The sequence below is a fragment of the Vanessa cardui genome, chromosome 28, assembly GCF_905220365.1.
Source record: "Vanessa cardui chromosome 28, ilVanCard2.1, whole genome shotgun sequence".
In the NCBI taxonomy this organism is placed as follows: Eukaryota; Metazoa; Arthropoda; class Insecta; order Lepidoptera; family Nymphalidae; genus Vanessa; species Vanessa cardui.
The window spans coordinates 3,277,856-3,294,775 of NC_061150.1; the positions used below are offsets into that span (position 1 = coordinate 3,277,856).

The window sequence follows — 16,920 nt, forward strand, 5'->3', positions numbered from 1 at the left end:
ATTGGTTTTTTTAAAATGTAGTGCTCATTTATTTATAAATATACGAATATCGTAATGTTTAAGTTTTCGGTTTGACTCGCAGCCAACGTCCATACCACGTTGAATACACCGGTTCTCGTCCGATCACCGAAGTTAAGCAACGTCGGGCGCGTTCAGTACTTGGATGGGTGACCGCCTGGGAACACCGCGTGTCGTTGGCCTTTTTGCTTTTTCTTTTTATTTCTCGTACTCGTAACAAATTTATTATTGCTATTTTTTTTTGAGTTTTTTTTTTTAATTTTTCTAAGTAATCCTTGAAATATGTAATTACAAACATTTTCATAGATGATTTTGCATTATGTTGTCGTATTTGAAGACAAAGAGCGTCGAGTAATCGTCATTTTTGTGTTTTCAGATACAAACGCGAATATGTATTAGTTATTATTGTAATTTTAATTTTGTCGTCAGATTTTGATTTTAACATATTATGTGTGTACGATATTATATGTTTGTTACATTGACGTACCTACTTATTGCTTAATTCAGTTTCATCGATAGATATAGCGATTCAAACAAAATCCAACATTCGATAACAATTATTTTATTTATTATTTACAAAATAAACACACATCACGTACTCTGGTGACGTGAGACATATCGATAACTACAAATATGAATATCGTGAACTCTATCGAAGATGTAAATAGGTAAATACGTGTATTCATATCGATCGATCATACAGCGAGTCCGTACGCTCGAACGCATCGATTTCAGGAACTTCGAGTACTACAATGATCGCTTGATCGCTTCTACCGAAGACGTCCGAGGGATACATACGCCTTCGTTGCGTGTCGATCAGCCTCTCCCACAGAACCTAATACATATATCATCTCAATTTTTCAAAACATTAGTGACGCTTCCATCTTCAAAAATGGAAATGACACGAGAACGCTTCGGCATTTCGAATGTTTCAGTCGTGAGCGACTCGTTCCGGACGATACGAGTTAGTATGTCGTGCGAGAGAAGCTGGTCCGCAGTGCCGCAGAGCGAGGAGAGCCTATCCCGAGTGTCGACCCCGGGCGCCGCGTCACTGCGGCTGCGGCTGCGGCTGCGGCTGCTCCCCCAGCAGCAGGCGCGTGGGTCGCCGGCCGGGCCGCTGGGGGGGCACCGACACGGCGTGCTGTCTCTCCAGGTGCCGCTTCCAGTGACAGCGACGAGAAAATCGCGCGAGACAATGATCGCATTTGAACCTGGAATCATCACGATCACGATCACGCTGAGCATAGACATCATCACATCGCGTCACACGTGGCGTACCGCGCGTACCGTTTGACGTGGTCGTGCGCGTCGAGGTGCCGGCGCAGCTTGGTGCGGTCGTGGAAGCGCCGCTCGCAGCGCGCGCACGCGTAGCGCTGGTCGGGCGGGCGGTGCGCGCGGCGCTCGTGCGAGCGCAGGTTGGACGTCGTGTGGAAGCGCGCCGCGCACGAGGCGCACGCGTACTTCTTCGCTCCTGCGCGAGACGGACGCCCCCTCGCTTACTGGCTATTGCCATTGCTATCGCTATTGCTATCGCTAATGCTGTTACAATTCGTCATTGCGGTTCTTGTCATTCTTGTCTAGGTACAGCAGTATGAGTTATGACGCTATATCTCCTCTGAATTAAATCGACAATGTTATCGACGAATTTTTTTTTTTTTTTTTCAATATTTTTATTTTACTGTATAAGAATTACGAATACAAATTCGAGGAACCTCTCTCGTCTTTTATTTCTACTTTTTTTTTTTTAATATCATTTATATAGTGATTGATTTTGTTCGTTTTATTTATATTGTCAGCCAAAAAATATAACAATTTGTAAAATGTATTATAATTTAGAATATTAATTTATATTTCGAACCAATAAAATAATTACCTACTACATGTATTTTTTGTATTTATATTTTATTTATCTGTGGAAAAGAAATGATTAGTTTTGGCGGGCTTTTAGTAAGAATACCTATTACATTACTTAGTGAAAAAATAAAATGTCGTGTGTGTTGACAACGATAAATAAATATTAATCACAAATCAATGTACCTACCTAATATCCGTTCAGTGTAACATTTTAATAATAAAATTATGCAATTTCAACTACCGAAAGCAGATTTCTTACAATAGTGAGGTATTAAGTATAGTGATATATTTCAAAATAATCGATTCGATTCAGTCGCTTTACGTTTAAAAAGAAGCTACTTATGTCGTTTGTTGTATTGGTTTTTTTAAAATGTAGTGCTCATTTATTTATAAATATACGAATATCGTAATGTTTAAGTTTTCGGTTTGACTCGCAGCCAACGTCCATACCACGTTGAATACACCGGTTCTCGTCCGATCACCGAAGTTAAGCAACGTCGGGCGCGTTCAGTACTTGGATGGGTGACCGCCTGGGAACACCGCGTGTCGTTGGCCTTTTTGCTTTTTCTTTTTATTTCTCGTACTCGTAACAAATTTATTATTGCTATTTTTTTTTGAGTTTTTTTTTTTAATTTTTCTAAGTAATCTTTGAAATATGTAATTACAAACATTTTCATAGATGATTTTGCATTATGTTGTCGTATTTGAAGACAAAGAGCGTCGAGTAATCGTCATTTTTGTGTTTTCAGATACAAACGCGAATATGTATTAGTTATTATTGTAATTTTAATTTTGTCGTCAGATTTTGATTTTAACATATTATGTGTGTACGATATTATATGTTTGTTACATTGACGTACCTACTTATTGCTTAATTCAGTTTCATCGATAGATATAGCGATTCAAACAAAATCCAACATTCGATAACAATTATTTTATTTATTATTTACAAAATAAACACACATCACGTACTCTGGTGACGTGAGACATATCGATAACTACAAATATGAATATCGTGAACTCTATCGAAGATGTAAATAGGTAAATACGTGTATTCATATCGATCGATCATACAGCGAGTCCGTACGCTCGAACGCATCGATTTCAGGAACTTCGAGTACTACAATGATCGCTTGATCGCTTCTACCGAAGACGTCCGAGGGATACATACGCCTTCGTTGCGTGTCGATCAGCCTCTCCCACAGAACCTAATACATATATCATCTCAATTTTTCAAAACATTAGTGACGCTTCCATCTTCAAAAATGGAAATGACACGAGAACGCTTCGGCATTTCGAATGTTTCAGTCGTGAGCGACTCGTTCCGGACGATACGAGTTAGTATGTCGTGCGAGAGAAGCTGGTCCGCAGTGCCGCAGAGCGAGGAGAGCCTATCCCGAGTGTCGACCCCGGGCGCCGCGTCACTGCGGCTGCGGCTGCGGCTGCGGCTGCTCCCCCAGCAGCAGGCGCGTGGGTCGCCGGCCGGGCCGCTGGGGGGGCACCGACACGGCGTGCTGTCTCTCCAGGTGCCGCTTCCAGTGACAGCGACGAGAAAATCGCGCGAGACAATGATCGCATTTGAACCTGGAATCATCACGATCACGATCACGCTGAGCATAGACATCATCACATCGCGTCACACGTGGCGTACCGCGCGTACCGTTTGACGTGGTCGTGCGCGTCGAGGTGCCGGCGCAGCTTGGTGCGGTCGTGGAAGCGCCGCTCGCAGCGCGCGCACGCGTAGCGCTGGTCGGGCGGGCGGTGCGCGCGGCGCTCGTGCGAGCGCAGGTTGGACGTCGTGTGGAAGCGCGCCGCGCACGAGGCGCACGCGTACTTCTTCGCTCCTGCGCGAGACGGACGCCCCCTCGCTTACTGGCTATTGCCATTGCTATCGCTATTGCTATCGCTAATGCTGTTACAATTCGTCATTGCGGTTCTTGTCATTCTTGTCTAGGTACAGCAGTATGAGTTATGACGCTATATCTCCTCTGAATTAAATCGACAATGTTATCGACGAATTTTTTTTTTTTTTTTTTCAATATTTTTATTTTACTGTATAAGAATTACGAATACAAATTCGAGGAACCTCTCTCGTCTTTTATTTCTACTTTTTTTTTTTTAATATCATTTATATAGTGATTGATTTTGTTCGTTTTATTTATATTGTCAGCCAAAAAATATAACAATTTGTAAAATGTATTATAATTTAGAATATTAATTTATATTTCGAACCAATAAAATAATTACCTACTACATGTATTTTTTGTATTTATATTTTATTTATCTGTGGAAAAGAAATGATTAGTTTTGGCGGGCTTTTAGTAAGAATACCTATTACATTACTTAGTGAAAAAATAAAATGTCGTGTGTGTTGACAACGATAAATAAATATTAATCACAAATCAATGTACCTACCTAATATCCGTTCAGTGTAACATTTTAATAATAAAATTATGCAATTTCAACTACCGAAAGCAGATTTCTTACAATAGTGAGGTATTAAGTATAGTGATATATTTCAAAATAATCGATTCGATTCAGTCGCTTTACGTTTAAAAAGAAGCTACTTATGTCGTTTGTTGTATTGGTTTTTTTAAAATGTAGTGCTCATTTATTTATAAATATACGAATATCGTAATGTTTAAGTTTTCGGTTTGACTCGCAGCCAACGTCCATACCACGTTGAATACACCGGTTCTCGTCCGATCACCGAAGTTAAGCAACGTCGGGCGCGTTCAGTACTTGGATGGGTGACCGCCTGGGAACACCGCGTGTCGTTGGCCTTTTTGCTTTTTCTTTTTATTTCTCGTACTCGTAACAAATTTATTATTGCTATTTTTTTTTGAGTTTTTTTTTTTAATTTTTCTAAGTAATCTTTGAAATATGTAATTACAAACATTTTCATAGATGATTTTGCATTATGTTGTCGTATTTGAAGACAAAGAGCGTCGAGTAATCGTCATTTTTGTGTTTTCAGATACAAACGCGAATATGTATTAGTTATTATTGTAATTTTAATTTTGTCGTCAGATTTTGATTTTAACATATTATGTGTGTACGATATTATATGTTTGTTACATTGACGTACCTACTTATTGCTTAATTCAGTTTCATCGATAGATATAGCGATTCAAACAAAATCCAACATTCGATAACAATTATTTTATTTATTATTTACAAAATAAACACACATCACGTACTCTGGTGACGTGAGACATATCGATAACTACAAATATGAATATCGTGAACTCTATCGAAGATGTAAATAGGTAAATACGTGTATTCATATCGATCGATCATACAGCGAGTCCGTACGCTCGAACGCATCGATTTCAGGAACTTCGAGTACTACAATGATCGCTTGATCGCTTCTACCGAAGACGTCCGAGGGATACATACGCCTTCGTTGCGTGTCGATCAGCCTCTCCCACAGAACCTAATACATATATCATCTCAATTTTTCAAAACATTAGTGACGCTTCCATCTTCAAAAATGGAAATGACACGAGAACGCTTCGGCATTTCGAATGTTTCAGTCGTGAGCGACTCGTTCCGGACGATACGAGTTAGTATGTCGTGCGAGAGAAGCTGGTCCGCAGTGCCGCAGAGCGAGGAGAGCCTATCCCGAGTGTCGACCCCGGGCGCCGCGTCACTGCGGCTGCGGCTGCGGCTGCGGCTGCTCCCCCAGCAGCAGGCGCGTGGGTCGCCGGCCGGGCCGCTGGGGGGGCACCGACACGGCGTGCTGTCTCTCCAGGTGCCGCTTCCAGTGACAGCGACGAGAAAATCGCGCGAGACAATGATCGCATTTGAACCTGGAATCATCACGATCACGATCACGCTGAGCATAGACATCATCACATCGCGTCACACGTGGCGTACCGCGCGTACCGTTTGACGTGGTCGTGCGCGTCGAGGTGCCGGCGCAGCTTGGTGCGGTCGTGGAAGCGCCGCTCGCAGCGCGCGCACGCGTAGCGCTGGTCGGGCGGGCGGTGCGCGCGGCGCTCGTGCGAGCGCAGGTTGGACGTCGTGTGGAAGCGCGCCGCGCACGAGGCGCACGCGTACTTCTTCGCTCCTGCGCGAGACGGACGCCCCCTCGCTTACTGGCTATTGCCATTGCTATCGCTATTGCTATCGCTAATGCTGTTACAATTCGTCATTGCGGTTCTTGTCATTCTTGTCTAGGTACAGCAGTATGAGTTATGACGCTATATCTCCTCTGAATTAAATCGACAATGTTATCGACGAATTTTTTTTTTTTTTTTTTCAATATTTTTATTTTACTGTATAAGAATTACGAATACAAATTCGAGGAACCTCTCTCGTCTTTTATTTCTACTTTTTTTTTTTTAATATCATTTATATAGTGATTGATTTTGTTCGTTTTATTTATATTGTCAGCCAAAAAATATAACAATTTGTAAAATGTATTATAATTTAGAATATTAATTTATATTTCGAACCAATAAAATAATTACCTACTACATGTATTTTTTGTATTTATATTTTATTTATCTGTGGAAAAGAAATGATTAGTTTTGGCGGGCTTTTAGTAAGAATACCTATTACATTACTTAGTGAAAAAATAAAATGTCGTGTGTGTTGACAACGATAAATAAATATTAATCACAAATCAATGTACCTACCTAATATCCGTTCAGTGTAACATTTTAATAATAAAATTATGCAATTTCAACTACCGAAAGCAGATTTCTTACAATAGTGAGGTATTAAGTATAGTGATATATTTCAAAATAATCGATTCGATTCAGTCGCTTTACGTTTAAAAAGAAGCTACTTATGTCGTTTGTTGTATTGGTTTTTTTAAAATGTAGTGCTCATTTATTTATAAATATACGAATATCGTAATGTTTAAGTTTTCGGTTTGACTCGCAGCCAACGTCCATACCACGTTGAATACACCGGTTCTCGTCCGATCACCGAAGTTAAGCAACGTCGGGCGCGTTCAGTACTTGGATGGGTGACCGCCTGGGAACACCGCGTGTCGTTGGCCTTTTTGCTTTTTCTTTTTATTTCTCGTACTCGTAACAAATTTATTATTGCTATTTTTTTTTGAGTTTTTTTTTTTAATTTTTCTAAGTAATCTTTGAAATATGTAATTACAAACATTTTCATAGATGATTTTGCATTATGTTGTCGTATTTGAAGACAAAGAGCGTCGAGTAATCGTCATTTTTGTGTTTTCAGATACAAACGCGAATATGTATTAGTTATTATTGTAATTTTAATTTTGTCGTCAGATTTTGATTTTAACATATTATGTGTGTACGATATTATATGTTTGTTACATTGACGTACCTACTTATTGCTTAATTCAGTTTCATCGATAGATATAGCGATTCAAACAAAATCCAACATTCGATAACAATTATTTTATTTATTATTTACAAAATAAACACACATCACGTACTCTGGTGACGTGAGACATATCGATAACTACAAATATGAATATCGTGAACTCTATCGAAGATGTAAATAGGTAAATACGTGTATTCATATCGATCGATCATACAGCGAGTCCGTACGCTCGAACGCATCGATTTCAGGAACTTCGAGTACTACAATGATCGCTTGATCGCTTCTACCGAAGACGTCCGAGGGATACATACGCCTTCGTTGCGTGTCGATCAGCCTCTCCCACAGAACCTAATACATATATCATCTCAATTTTTCAAAACATTAGTGACGCTTCCATCTTCAAAAATGGAAATGACACGAGAACGCTTCGGCATTTCGAATGTTTCAGTCGTGAGCGACTCGTTCCGGACGATACGAGTTAGTATGTCGTGCGAGAGAAGCTGGTCCGCAGTGCCGCAGAGCGAGGAGAGCCTATCCCGAGTGTCGACCCCGGGCGCCGCGTCACTGCGGCTGCGGCTGCGGCTGCGGCTGCTCCCCCAGCAGCAGGCGCGTGGGTCGCCGGCCGGGCCGCTGGGGGGGCACCGACACGGCGTGCTGTCTCTCCAGGTGCCGCTTCCAGTGACAGCGACGAGAAAATCGCGCGAGACAATGATCGCATTTGAACCTGGAATCATCACGATCACGATCACGCTGAGCATAGACATCATCACATCGCGTCACACGTGGCGTACCGCGCGTACCGTTTGACGTGGTCGTGCGCGTCGAGGTGCCGGCGCAGCTTGGTGCGGTCGTGGAAGCGCCGCTCGCAGCGCGCGCACGCGTAGCGCTGGTCGGGCGGGCGGTGCGCGCGGCGCTCGTGCGAGCGCAGGTTGGACGTCGTGTGGAAGCGCGCCGCGCACGAGGCGCACGCGTACTTCTTCGCTCCTGCGCGAGACGGACGCCCCCTCGCTTACTGGCTATTGCCATTGCTATCGCTATTGCTATCGCTAATGCTGTTACAATTCGTCATTGCGGTTCTTGTCATTCTTGTCTAGGTACAGCAGTATGAGTTATGACGCTATATCTCCTCTGAATTAAATCGACAATGTTATCGACGAATTTTTTTTTTTTTTTTTTCAATATTTTTATTTTACTGTATAAGAATTACGAATACAAATTCGAGGAACCTCTCTCGTCTTTTATTTCTACTTTTTTTTTTTTAATATCATTTATATAGTGATTGATTTTGTTCGTTTTATTTATATTGTCAGCCAAAAAATATAACAATTTGTAAAATGTATTATAATTTAGAATATTAATTTATATTTCGAACCAATAAAATAATTACCTACTACATGTATTTTTTGTATTTATATTTTATTTATCTGTGGAAAAGAAATGATTAGTTTTGGCGGGCTTTTAGTAAGAATACCTATTACATTACTTAGTGAAAAAATAAAATGTCGTGTGTGTTGACAACGATAAATAAATATTAATCACAAATCAATGTACCTACCTAATATCCGTTCAGTGTAACATTTTAATAATAAAATTATGCAATTTCAACTACCGAAAGCAGATTTCTTACAATAGTGAGGTATTAAGTATAGTGATATATTTCAAAATAATCGATTCGATTCAGTCGCTTTACGTTTAAAAAGAAGCTACTTATGTCGTTTGTTGTATTGGTTTTTTTAAAATGTAGTGCTCATTTATTTATAAATATACGAATATCGTAATGTTTAAGTTTTCGGTTTGACTCGCAGCCAACGTCCATACCACGTTGAATACACCGGTTCTCGTCCGATCACCGAAGTTAAGCAACGTCGGGCGCGTTCAGTACTTGGATGGGTGACCGCCTGGGAACACCGCGTGTCGTTGGCCTTTTTGCTTTTTCTTTTTATTTCTCGTACTCGTAACAAATTTATTATTGCTATTTTTTTTTGAGTTTTTTTTTTTAATTTTTCTAAGTAATCTTTGAAATATGTAATTACAAACATTTTCATAGATGATTTTGCATTATGTTGTCGTATTTGAAGACAAAGAGCGTCGAGTAATCGTCATTTTTGTGTTTTCAGATACAAACGCGAATATGTATTAGTTATTATTGTAATTTTAATTTTGTCGTCAGATTTTGATTTTAACATATTATGTGTGTACGATATTATATGTTTGTTACATTGACGTACCTACTTATTGCTTAATTCAGTTTCATCGATAGATATAGCGATTCAAACAAAATCCAACATTCGATAACAATTATTTTATTTATTATTTACAAAATAAACACACATCACGTACTCTGGTGACGTGAGACATATCGATAACTACAAATATGAATATCGTGAACTCTATCGAAGATGTAAATAGGTAAATACGTGTATTCATATCGATCGATCATACAGCGAGTCCGTACGCTCGAACGCATCGATTTCAGGAACTTCGAGTACTACAATGATCGCTTGATCGCTTCTACCGAAGACGTCCGAGGGATACATACGCCTTCGTTGCGTGTCGATCAGCCTCTCCCACAGAACCTAATACATATATCATCTCAATTTTTCAAAACATTAGTGACGCTTCCATCTTCAAAAATGGAAATGACACGAGAACGCTTCGGCATTTCGAATGTTTCAGTCGTGAGCGACTCGTTCCGGACGATACGAGTTAGTATGTCGTGCGAGAGAAGCTGGTCCGCAGTGCCGCAGAGCGAGGAGAGCCTATCCCGAGTGTCGACCCCGGGCGCCGCGTCACTGCGGCTGCGGCTGCGGCTGCGGCTGCTCCCCCAGCAGCAGGCGCGTGGGTCGCCGGCCGGGCCGCTGGGGGGGCACCGACACGGCGTGCTGTCTCTCCAGGTGCCGCTTCCAGTGACAGCGACGAGAAAATCGCGCGAGACAATGATCGCATTTGAACCTGGAATCATCACGATCACGATCACGCTGAGCATAGACATCATCACATCGCGTCACACGTGGCGTACCGCGCGTACCGTTTGACGTGGTCGTGCGCGTCGAGGTGCCGGCGCAGCTTGGTGCGGTCGTGGAAGCGCCGCTCGCAGCGCGCGCACGCGTAGCGCTGGTCGGGCGGGCGGTGCGCGCGGCGCTCGTGCGAGCGCAGGTTGGACGTCGTGTGGAAGCGCGCCGCGCACGAGGCGCACGCGTACTTCTTCGCTCCTGCGCGAGACGGACGCCCCCTCGCTTACTGGCTATTGCCATTGCTATCGCTATTGCTATCGCTAATGCTGTTACAATTCGTCATTGCGGTTCTTGTCATTCTTGTCTAGGTACAGCAGTATGAGTTATGACGCTATATCTCCTCTGAATTAAATCGACAATGTTATCGACGAATTTTTTTTTTTTTTTTTTCAATATTTTTATTTTACTGTATAAGAATTACGAATACAAATTCGAGGAACCTCTCTCGTCTTTTATTTCTACTTTTTTTTTTTTAATATCATTTATATAGTGATTGATTTTGTTCGTTTTATTTATATTGTCAGCCAAAAAATATAACAATTTGTAAAATGTATTATAATTTAGAATATTAATTTATATTTCGAACCAATAAAATAATTACCTACTACATGTATTTTTTGTATTTATATTTTATTTATCTGTGGAAAAGAAATGATTAGTTTTGGCGGGCTTTTAGTAAGAATACCTATTACATTACTTAGTGAAAAAATAAAATGTCGTGTGTGTTGACAACGATAAATAAATATTAATCACAAATCAATGTACCTACCTAATATCCGTTCAGTGTAACATTTTAATAATAAAATTATGCAATTTCAACTACCGAAAGCAGATTTCTTACAATAGTGAGGTATTAAGTATAGTGATATATTTCAAAATAATCGATTCGATTCAGTCGCTTTACGTTTAAAAAGAAGCTACTTATGTCGTTTGTTGTATTGGTTTTTTTAAAATGTAGTGCTCATTTATTTATAAATATACGAATATCGTAATGTTTAAGTTTTCGGTTTGACTCGCAGCCAACGTCCATACCACGTTGAATACACCGGTTCTCGTCCGATCACCGAAGTTAAGCAACGTCGGGCGCGTTCAGTACTTGGATGGGTGACCGCCTGGGAACACCGCGTGTCGTTGGCCTTTTTGCTTTTTCTTTTTATTTCTCGTACTCGTAACAAATTTATTATTGCTATTTTTTTTTGAGTTTTTTTTTTTAATTTTTCTAAGTAATCTTTGAAATATGTAATTACAAACATTTTCATAGATGATTTTGCATTATGTTGTCGTATTTGAAGACAAAGAGCGTCGAGTAATCGTCATTTTTGTGTTTTCAGATACAAACGCGAATATGTATTAGTTATTATTGTAATTTTAATTTTGTCGTCAGATTTTGATTTTAACATATTATGTGTGTACGATATTATATGTTTGTTACATTGACGTACCTACTTATTGCTTAATTCAGTTTCATCGATAGATATAGCGATTCAAACAAAATCCAACATTCGATAACAATTATTTTATTTATTATTTACAAAATAAACACACATCACGTACTCTGGTGACGTGAGACATATCGATAACTACAAATATGAATATCGTGAACTCTATCGAAGATGTAAATAGGTAAATACGTGTATTCATATCGATCGATCATACAGCGAGTCCGTACGCTCGAACGCATCGATTTCAGGAACTTCGAGTACTACAATGATCGCTTGATCGCTTCTACCGAAGACGTCCGAGGGATACATACGCCTTCGTTGCGTGTCGATCAGCCTCTCCCACAGAACCTAATACATATATCATCTCAATTTTTCAAAACATTAGTGACGCTTCCATCTTCAAAAATGGAAATGACACGAGAACGCTTCGGCATTTCGAATGTTTCAGTCGTGAGCGACTCGTTCCGGACGATACGAGTTAGTATGTCGTGCGAGAGAGAAGCTGGTCCGCAGTGCCGCAGAGCGAGGAGAGCCTATCCCGAGTGTCGACCCCGGGCGCCGCGTCACTGCGGCTGCGGCTGCGGCTGCGGCTGCTCCCCCAGCAGCAGGCGCGTGGGTCGCCGGCCGGGCCGCTGGGGGGGCACCGACACGGCGTGCTGTCTCTCCAGGTGCCGCTTCCAGTGACAGCGACGAGAAAATCGCGCGAGACAATGATCGCATTTGAACCTGGAATCATCACGATCACGATCACGCTGAGCATAGACATCATCACATCGCGTCACACGTGGCGTACCGCGCGTACCGTTTGACGTGGTCGTGCGCGTCGAGGTGCCGGCGCAGCTTGGTGCGGTCGTGGAAGCGCCGCTCGCAGCGCGCGCACGCGTAGCGCTGGTCGGGCGGGCGGTGCGCGCGGCGCTCGTGCGAGCGCAGGTTGGACGTCGTGTGGAAGCGCGCCGCGCACGAGGCGCACGCGTACTTCTTCGCTCCTGCGCGAGACGGACGCCCCCTCGCTTACTGGCTATTGCCATTGCTATCGCTATTGCTATCGCTAATGCTGTTACAATTCGTCATTGCGGTTCTTGTCATTCTTGTCTAGGTACAGCAGTATGAGTTATGACGCTATATCTCCTCTGAATTAAATCGACAATGTTATCGACGAATTTTTTTTTTTTTTTTTTCAATATTTTTATTTTACTGTATAAGAATTACGAATACAAATTCGAGGAACCTCTCTCGTCTTTTATTTCTACTTTTTTTTTTTTAATATCATTTATATAGTGATTGATTTTGTTCGTTTTATTTATATTGTCAGCCAAAAAATATAACAATTTGTAAAATGTATTATAATTTAGAATATTAATTTATATTTCGAACCAATAAAATAATTACCTACTACATGTATTTTTTGTATTTATATTTTATTTATCTGTGGAAAAGAAATGATTAGTTTTGGCGGGCTTTTAGTAAGAATACCTATTACATTACTTAGTGAAAAAATAAATGTCGTGTGTGTTGACAACGATAAATAAATATTAATCACAAATCAATGTACCTACCTAATATCCGTTCAGTGTAACATTTTAATAATAAAATTATGCAATTTCAACTACCGAAAGCAGATTTCTTACAATAGTGAGGTATTAAGTATAGTGATATATTTCAAAATAATCGATTCGATTCAGTCGCTTTACGTTTAAAAAGAAGCTACTTATGTCGTTTGTTGTATTGGTTTTTTTAAAATGTAGTGCTCATTTATTTATAAATATACGAATATCGTAATGTTTAAGTTTTCGGTTTGACTCGCAGCCAACGTCCATACCACGTTGAATACACCGGTTCTCGTCCGATCACCGAAGTTAAGCAACGTCGGGCGCGTTCAGTACTTGGATGGGTGACCGCCTGGGAACACCGCGTGTCGTTGGCCTTTTTGCTTTTTCTTTTTATTTCTCGTACTCGTAACAAATTTATTATTGCTATTTTTTTTGAGTTTTTTTTTTTAATTTTTCTAAGTAATCTTTGAAATATGTAATTACAAACATTTTCATAGATGATTTTGCATTATGTTGTCGTATTTGAAGACAAAGAGCGTCGAGTAATCGTCATTTTTGTGTTTTCAGATACAAACGCGAATATGTATTAGTTATTATTGTAATTTTAATTTTGTCGTCAGATTTTGATTTTAACATATTATGTGTGTACGATATTATATGTTTGTTACATTGACGTACCTACTTATTGCTTAATTCAGTTTCATCGATAGATATAGCGATTCAAACAAAATCCAACATTCGATAACAATTATTTTATTTATTATTTACAAAATAAACACACATCACGTACTCTGGTGACGTGAGACATATCGATAACTACAAATATGAATATCGTGAACTCTATCGAAGATGTAAATAGGTAAATACGTGTATTCATATCGATCGATCATACAGCGAGTCCGTACGCTCGAACGCATCGATTTCAGGAACTTCGAGTACTACAATGATCGCTTGATCGCTTCTACCGAAGACGTCCGAGGGATACATACGCCTTCGTTGCGTGTCGATCAGCCTCTCCCACAGAACCTAATACATATATCATCTCAATTTTTCAAAACATTAGTGACGCTTCCATCTTCAAAAATGGAAATGACACGAGAACGCTTCGGCATTTCGAATGTTTCAGTCGTGAGCGACTCGTTCCGGACGATACGAGTTAGTATGTCGTGCGAGAGAAGCTGGTCCGCAGTGCCGCAGAGCGAGGAGAGCCTATCCCGAGTGTCGACCCCGGGGCGCCGCGTCACTGCGGCTGCGGCTGCGGCTGCGGCTGCTCCCCAGCAGCAGGCGCGTGGGTCGCCGGCCGGGCCGCTGGGGGGGCACCGACACGGCGTGCTGTCTCTCCAGGTGCCGCTTCCAGTGACAGCGACGAGAAAAATCGCGCGAGACAATGATCGCATTTGAACCTGGAATCATCACGATCACGATCACGCTGAGCATAGACATCATCACATCGCGTCACACGTGGCGTACCGCGCGTACCGTTTGACGTGGTCGTGCGCGTCGAGGTGCCGGCGCAGCTTGGTGCGGTCGTGGAAGCGCCGCTCGCAGCGCGCGCACGCGTAGCGCTGGTCGGGCGGGCGGTGCGCGCGGCGCTCGTGCGAGCGCAGGTTGGACGTCGTGTGGAAGCGCGCCGCGCACGAGGCGCACGCGTACTCTTCGCTCCTGCGCGAGACGGACGCCCCCTCGCTTACTGGCTATTGCCATTGCTATCGCTATTGCTATCGCTAATGCTGTTACAATTCGTCATTGCGGTTCTTGTCATTCTTGTCTAGGTACAGCAGTATGAGTTATGACGCTATATCTCCTCTGAATTAAATCGACAATGTTATCGACGAATTTTTTTTTTTTTTTTTCAATATTTTTATTTTACTGTATAAGAATTACGAATACAAATTCGAGGAACCTCTCTCGTCTTTTATTTCTACTTTTTTTTTTTTAATATCATTTATATAGTGATTGATTTTGTTCGTTTTATTTATATGTCAGCCAAAAAATATAACAATTTGTAAATGTATTATAATTTAGAATATTAATTTATATTTCGAACCAATAAAATAATTACCTACTACATGTATTTTTTGTATTTATATTTTATTTATCTGTGGAAAAGAAATGATTAGTTTTGGCGGGCTTTTAGTAAGAATACCTATTACATTACTTAGTGAAAAAATAAAATGTCGTGTGTGTTGACAACGATAAATAAATATTAATCACAAATCAATGTACCTACCTAATATCCGTTCAGTGTAACATTTTAATAATAAAATTATGCAATTTCAACTACCGAAAGCAGATTTCTTACAATAGTGAGGTATTAAGTATAGTGATATATTTCAAAATAATCGATTCGATTCAGTCGCTTTACGTTTAAAAAGAAGCTACTTATGTCGTTTGTTGTATTGGTTTTTTTAAATGTAGTGCTCATTTATTTATAAATATACGAATATCGTAATGTTTAAGTTTTCGGTTTGACTCGCAGCCAACGTCCATACCACGTTGAATACACCGGTTCTCGTCCGATCACCGAAGTTAAGCAACGTCGGGCGCGTTCAGATACTTGGATGGGTGACCGCCTGGGAACACCGCGTGTCGTTGGCCTTTTTGCTTTTTCTTTTTATTTCTCGTACTCGTAACAAATTTATTATTGCTATTTTTTTTTGAGTTTTTTTTTTTAATTTTTCTAAGTAATCTTTGAAATATGTAATTACAAACATTTTCATAGATGATTTTGCATTATGTTGTCGTATTTGAAGACAAAGAGCGTCGAGTAATCGTCATTTTTGTGTTTTCAGATACAAACGCGAATATGTATTAGTTATTATTGTAATTTTAATTTTGTCGTCAGATTTTGATTTTAACATATTATGTGTGTACGATATTATATGTTTGTTACATTGACGTACCTACTTATTGCTTAATTCAGTTTCATCGATAGATATAGCGATTCAAACAAAATCCAACATTCGATAACAATTATTTTATTTATTATTTACAAAATAAACACACATCACGTACTCTGGTGACGTGAGACATATCGATAACTACAAATATGAATATCGTGAACTCTATCGAAGATGTAAATAGGTAATACGTGTATTCATATCGATCGATCATACAGCGAGTCCGTACGCTCGAACGCATCGATTTCAGGAACTTCGAGTACTACAATGATCGCTTGATCGCTTCTACCGAAGACGTCCGAGGGATACATACGCCTTCGTTGCGTGTCGATCAGCCTCTCCCACAGAACCTAATACATATATCATCTCAATTTTTCAAAACATTAGTGACGCTTCCATCTTCAAAAATGGAAATGACACGAGAACGCTTCGGCATTTCGAATGTTTCAGTCGTGAGCGACTCGTTCCGGACGATACGAGTTAGTATGTCGTGCGAGAGAAGCTGGTCCGCAGTGCCGCAGAGCGAGGAGAGCCTATCCCGAGTGTCGACCCCGGGCGCCGCGTCACTGCGGCTGCGGCTGCGGCTGCGGCTGCTCCCCCCAGCAGCAGCGCGTGGGTCGCCGGCGGGCCGCTGGGGGGGCACCGACACGGCGTGCTGTCTCTCCAGGTGCCGCTTCCAGTGACAGCGACGAGAAAATCGCGCGAGACAATGATCGCATTTGAACCTGGAATCATCACGATCACGATCACGCTGAGCATAGACATCATCACATCGCGTCACACGTGGCGTACCGCGCGTACCGTTTGACGTGGTTCGTGCGCGTCG

The 16,920-nt window shown here is 41.1% G+C and overlaps 7 protein-coding genes and 8 non-coding genes across 15 annotated transcripts in view; 8 read left to right on the top strand and 7 right to left on the bottom strand.

Moving 5' to 3' along the window:
- The first annotated feature begins 81 nt into the window (after window positions 1-81).
- Window positions 82-200, top strand: LOC124541782. The gene has a single exon (XR_006967278.1). It is a non-coding gene; the product is annotated as a 5S ribosomal RNA (ribosomal RNA).
- Window positions 201-622: 422 nt separating this feature from the next.
- Window positions 623-1,546, bottom strand: LOC124541638 (salivary glue protein Sgs-3-like). Its single transcript, XM_047119564.1, has 2 exons — window positions 1,306-1,546; window positions 623-1,229 (listed from the first exon to the last, which is right to left on the bottom strand). Exons 1-2 carry the CDS (start codon window positions 1,529-1,531, stop codon window positions 871-873), a joined length of 585 nt encoding a protein of 194 aa, XP_046975520.1. The 5' UTR covers window positions 1,532-1,546; the 3' UTR covers window positions 623-870.
- Window positions 1,547-2,308: 762 nt separating this feature from the next.
- Window positions 2,309-2,427, top strand: LOC124541783. The gene has a single exon (XR_006967279.1). It is a non-coding gene; the product is annotated as a 5S ribosomal RNA (ribosomal RNA).
- A 422-nt stretch (window positions 2,428-2,849) lies between these two features.
- LOC124541641 (salivary glue protein Sgs-3-like) lies at window positions 2,850-3,773 on the bottom strand. Its single transcript, XM_047119566.1, has 2 exons — window positions 3,533-3,773; window positions 2,850-3,456 (listed from the first exon to the last, which is right to left on the bottom strand). Exons 1-2 carry the CDS (start codon window positions 3,756-3,758, stop codon window positions 3,098-3,100), a joined length of 585 nt encoding a protein of 194 aa, XP_046975522.1. The 5' UTR covers window positions 3,759-3,773; the 3' UTR covers window positions 2,850-3,097.
- Window positions 3,774-4,536: 763 nt separating this feature from the next.
- Window positions 4,537-4,655, top strand: LOC124541785. Its single transcript, XR_006967280.1, has one exon. It is a non-coding gene; the product is annotated as a 5S ribosomal RNA (ribosomal RNA).
- Window positions 4,656-5,077: 422 nt separating this feature from the next.
- LOC124541636 (salivary glue protein Sgs-3-like) lies at window positions 5,078-6,001 on the bottom strand. Its single transcript, XM_047119562.1, has 2 exons — window positions 5,761-6,001; window positions 5,078-5,684 (listed from the first exon to the last, which is right to left on the bottom strand). Exons 1-2 carry the CDS (start codon window positions 5,984-5,986, stop codon window positions 5,326-5,328), a joined length of 585 nt encoding a protein of 194 aa, XP_046975518.1. The 5' UTR covers window positions 5,987-6,001; the 3' UTR covers window positions 5,078-5,325.
- A 763-nt stretch (window positions 6,002-6,764) lies between these two features.
- LOC124541786 lies at window positions 6,765-6,883 on the top strand. The gene has a single exon (XR_006967281.1). It is a non-coding gene; the product is annotated as a 5S ribosomal RNA (ribosomal RNA).
- A 422-nt stretch (window positions 6,884-7,305) lies between these two features.
- Window positions 7,306-8,229, bottom strand: LOC124541646 (salivary glue protein Sgs-3-like). The gene is made up of 2 exons (XM_047119573.1): window positions 7,989-8,229; window positions 7,306-7,912 (listed from the first exon to the last, which is right to left on the bottom strand). Exons 1-2 carry the CDS (start codon window positions 8,212-8,214, stop codon window positions 7,554-7,556), a joined length of 585 nt encoding a protein of 194 aa, XP_046975529.1. The 5' UTR covers window positions 8,215-8,229; the 3' UTR covers window positions 7,306-7,553.
- Window positions 8,230-8,992: 763 nt separating this feature from the next.
- Window positions 8,993-9,111, top strand: LOC124541787. Its single transcript, XR_006967282.1, has one exon. It is a non-coding gene; the product is annotated as a 5S ribosomal RNA (ribosomal RNA).
- Window positions 9,112-9,533: 422 nt separating this feature from the next.
- Window positions 9,534-11,953, bottom strand: LOC124541376 (zinc finger protein 668-like). The gene is made up of 3 exons (XM_047119232.1): window positions 11,872-11,953; window positions 10,217-10,424; window positions 9,534-10,140 (listed from the first exon to the last, which is right to left on the bottom strand). Exons 1-3 carry the CDS (start codon window positions 11,951-11,953, stop codon window positions 9,978-9,980), a joined length of 453 nt encoding a protein of 150 aa, XP_046975188.1. The 3' UTR covers window positions 9,534-9,977.
- LOC124541788 lies at window positions 11,221-11,339 on the top strand. Its single transcript, XR_006967283.1, has one exon. It is a non-coding gene; the product is annotated as a 5S ribosomal RNA (ribosomal RNA).
- Window positions 11,954-12,140: 187 nt separating the features above from the next.
- Window positions 12,141-14,181, bottom strand: LOC124541377 (zinc finger protein 668-like). Its single transcript, XM_047119233.1, has 3 exons — window positions 14,100-14,181; window positions 12,447-12,654; window positions 12,141-12,370 (listed from the first exon to the last, which is right to left on the bottom strand). The coding sequence occupies exons 1-3, from the start codon at window positions 14,179-14,181 to the stop codon at window positions 12,208-12,210; spliced, it is 453 nt and encodes a 150-aa protein (XP_046975189.1). The 3' UTR covers window positions 12,141-12,207.
- Window positions 13,450-13,568, top strand: LOC124541790. The gene has a single exon (XR_006967285.1). It is a non-coding gene; the product is annotated as a 5S ribosomal RNA (ribosomal RNA).
- Window positions 14,182-15,672: 1,491 nt separating the features above from the next.
- Window positions 15,673-15,792, top strand: LOC124541796. Its single transcript, XR_006967291.1, has one exon. It is a non-coding gene; the product is annotated as a 5S ribosomal RNA (ribosomal RNA).
- A 499-nt stretch (window positions 15,793-16,291) lies between these two features.
- The window catches only part of LOC124541378, a 1,240-nt gene continuing 611 nt past the window's right edge, over window positions 16,292-16,920 (bottom strand). The window contains exons 2-3 of the mRNA XM_047119234.1: window positions 16,662-16,819; window positions 16,292-16,444 (exon numbers count right to left, since the gene is read on the bottom strand). Coding sequence (XP_046975190.1) covers window positions 16,292-16,444; window positions 16,662-16,819 — 311 coding nt within the window. The remainder of the gene's footprint in view (window positions 16,445-16,661; window positions 16,820-16,920) is intronic.

Bases quoted from the DNA above. Each gene is read 5' to 3' on its own strand.
- LOC124541638 (XM_047119564.1), bottom strand. From the start codon at position 1,531: ATGGCAATAGCCAGTAAGCGAGGGGGCGTCCGTCTCGCGCAGGAGCGA. The intron at 1,230-1,305 runs GTACGCGCGGTA...TGATGATTCCAG, and splicing joins GCGCACGACCACGTCAAACG to GTTCAAATGCGATCATTGTC.
- LOC124541641 (XM_047119566.1), bottom strand. From the start codon at position 3,758: ATGGCAATAGCCAGTAAGCGAGGGGGCGTCCGTCTCGCGCAGGAGCGA. The intron at 3,457-3,532 runs GTACGCGCGGTA...TGATGATTCCAG, and splicing joins GCGCACGACCACGTCAAACG to GTTCAAATGCGATCATTGTC.
- LOC124541636 (XM_047119562.1), bottom strand. From the start codon at position 5,986: ATGGCAATAGCCAGTAAGCGAGGGGGCGTCCGTCTCGCGCAGGAGCGA. The intron at 5,685-5,760 runs GTACGCGCGGTA...TGATGATTCCAG, and splicing joins GCGCACGACCACGTCAAACG to GTTCAAATGCGATCATTGTC.
- LOC124541646 (XM_047119573.1), bottom strand. From the start codon at position 8,214: ATGGCAATAGCCAGTAAGCGAGGGGGCGTCCGTCTCGCGCAGGAGCGA. The intron at 7,913-7,988 runs GTACGCGCGGTA...TGATGATTCCAG, and splicing joins GCGCACGACCACGTCAAACG to GTTCAAATGCGATCATTGTC.
- LOC124541376 (XM_047119232.1), bottom strand. From the start codon at position 11,953: ATGTATCCCTCGGACGTCTTCGGTAGAAGCGATCAAGCGATCATTGTA. The intron at 10,425-11,871 runs GTACGGACTCGC...ATAGCCAGTAAG, and splicing joins TGAAATCGATGCGTTCGAGC to CGAGGGGGCGTCCGTCTCGC. The intron at 10,141-10,216 runs GTACGCGCGGTA...TGATGATTCCAG, and splicing joins GCGCACGACCACGTCAAACG to GTTCAAATGCGATCATTGTC.
- LOC124541377 (XM_047119233.1), bottom strand. From the start codon at position 14,181: ATGTATCCCTCGGACGTCTTCGGTAGAAGCGATCAAGCGATCATTGTA. The intron at 12,655-14,099 runs GTACGGACTCGC...ATAGCCAGTAAG, and splicing joins TGAAATCGATGCGTTCGAGC to CGAGGGGGCGTCCGTCTCGC. The intron at 12,371-12,446 runs GTACGCGCGGTA...TGATGATTCCAG, and splicing joins GCGCACGACCACGTCAAACG to GTTCAAATGCGATCATTGTC.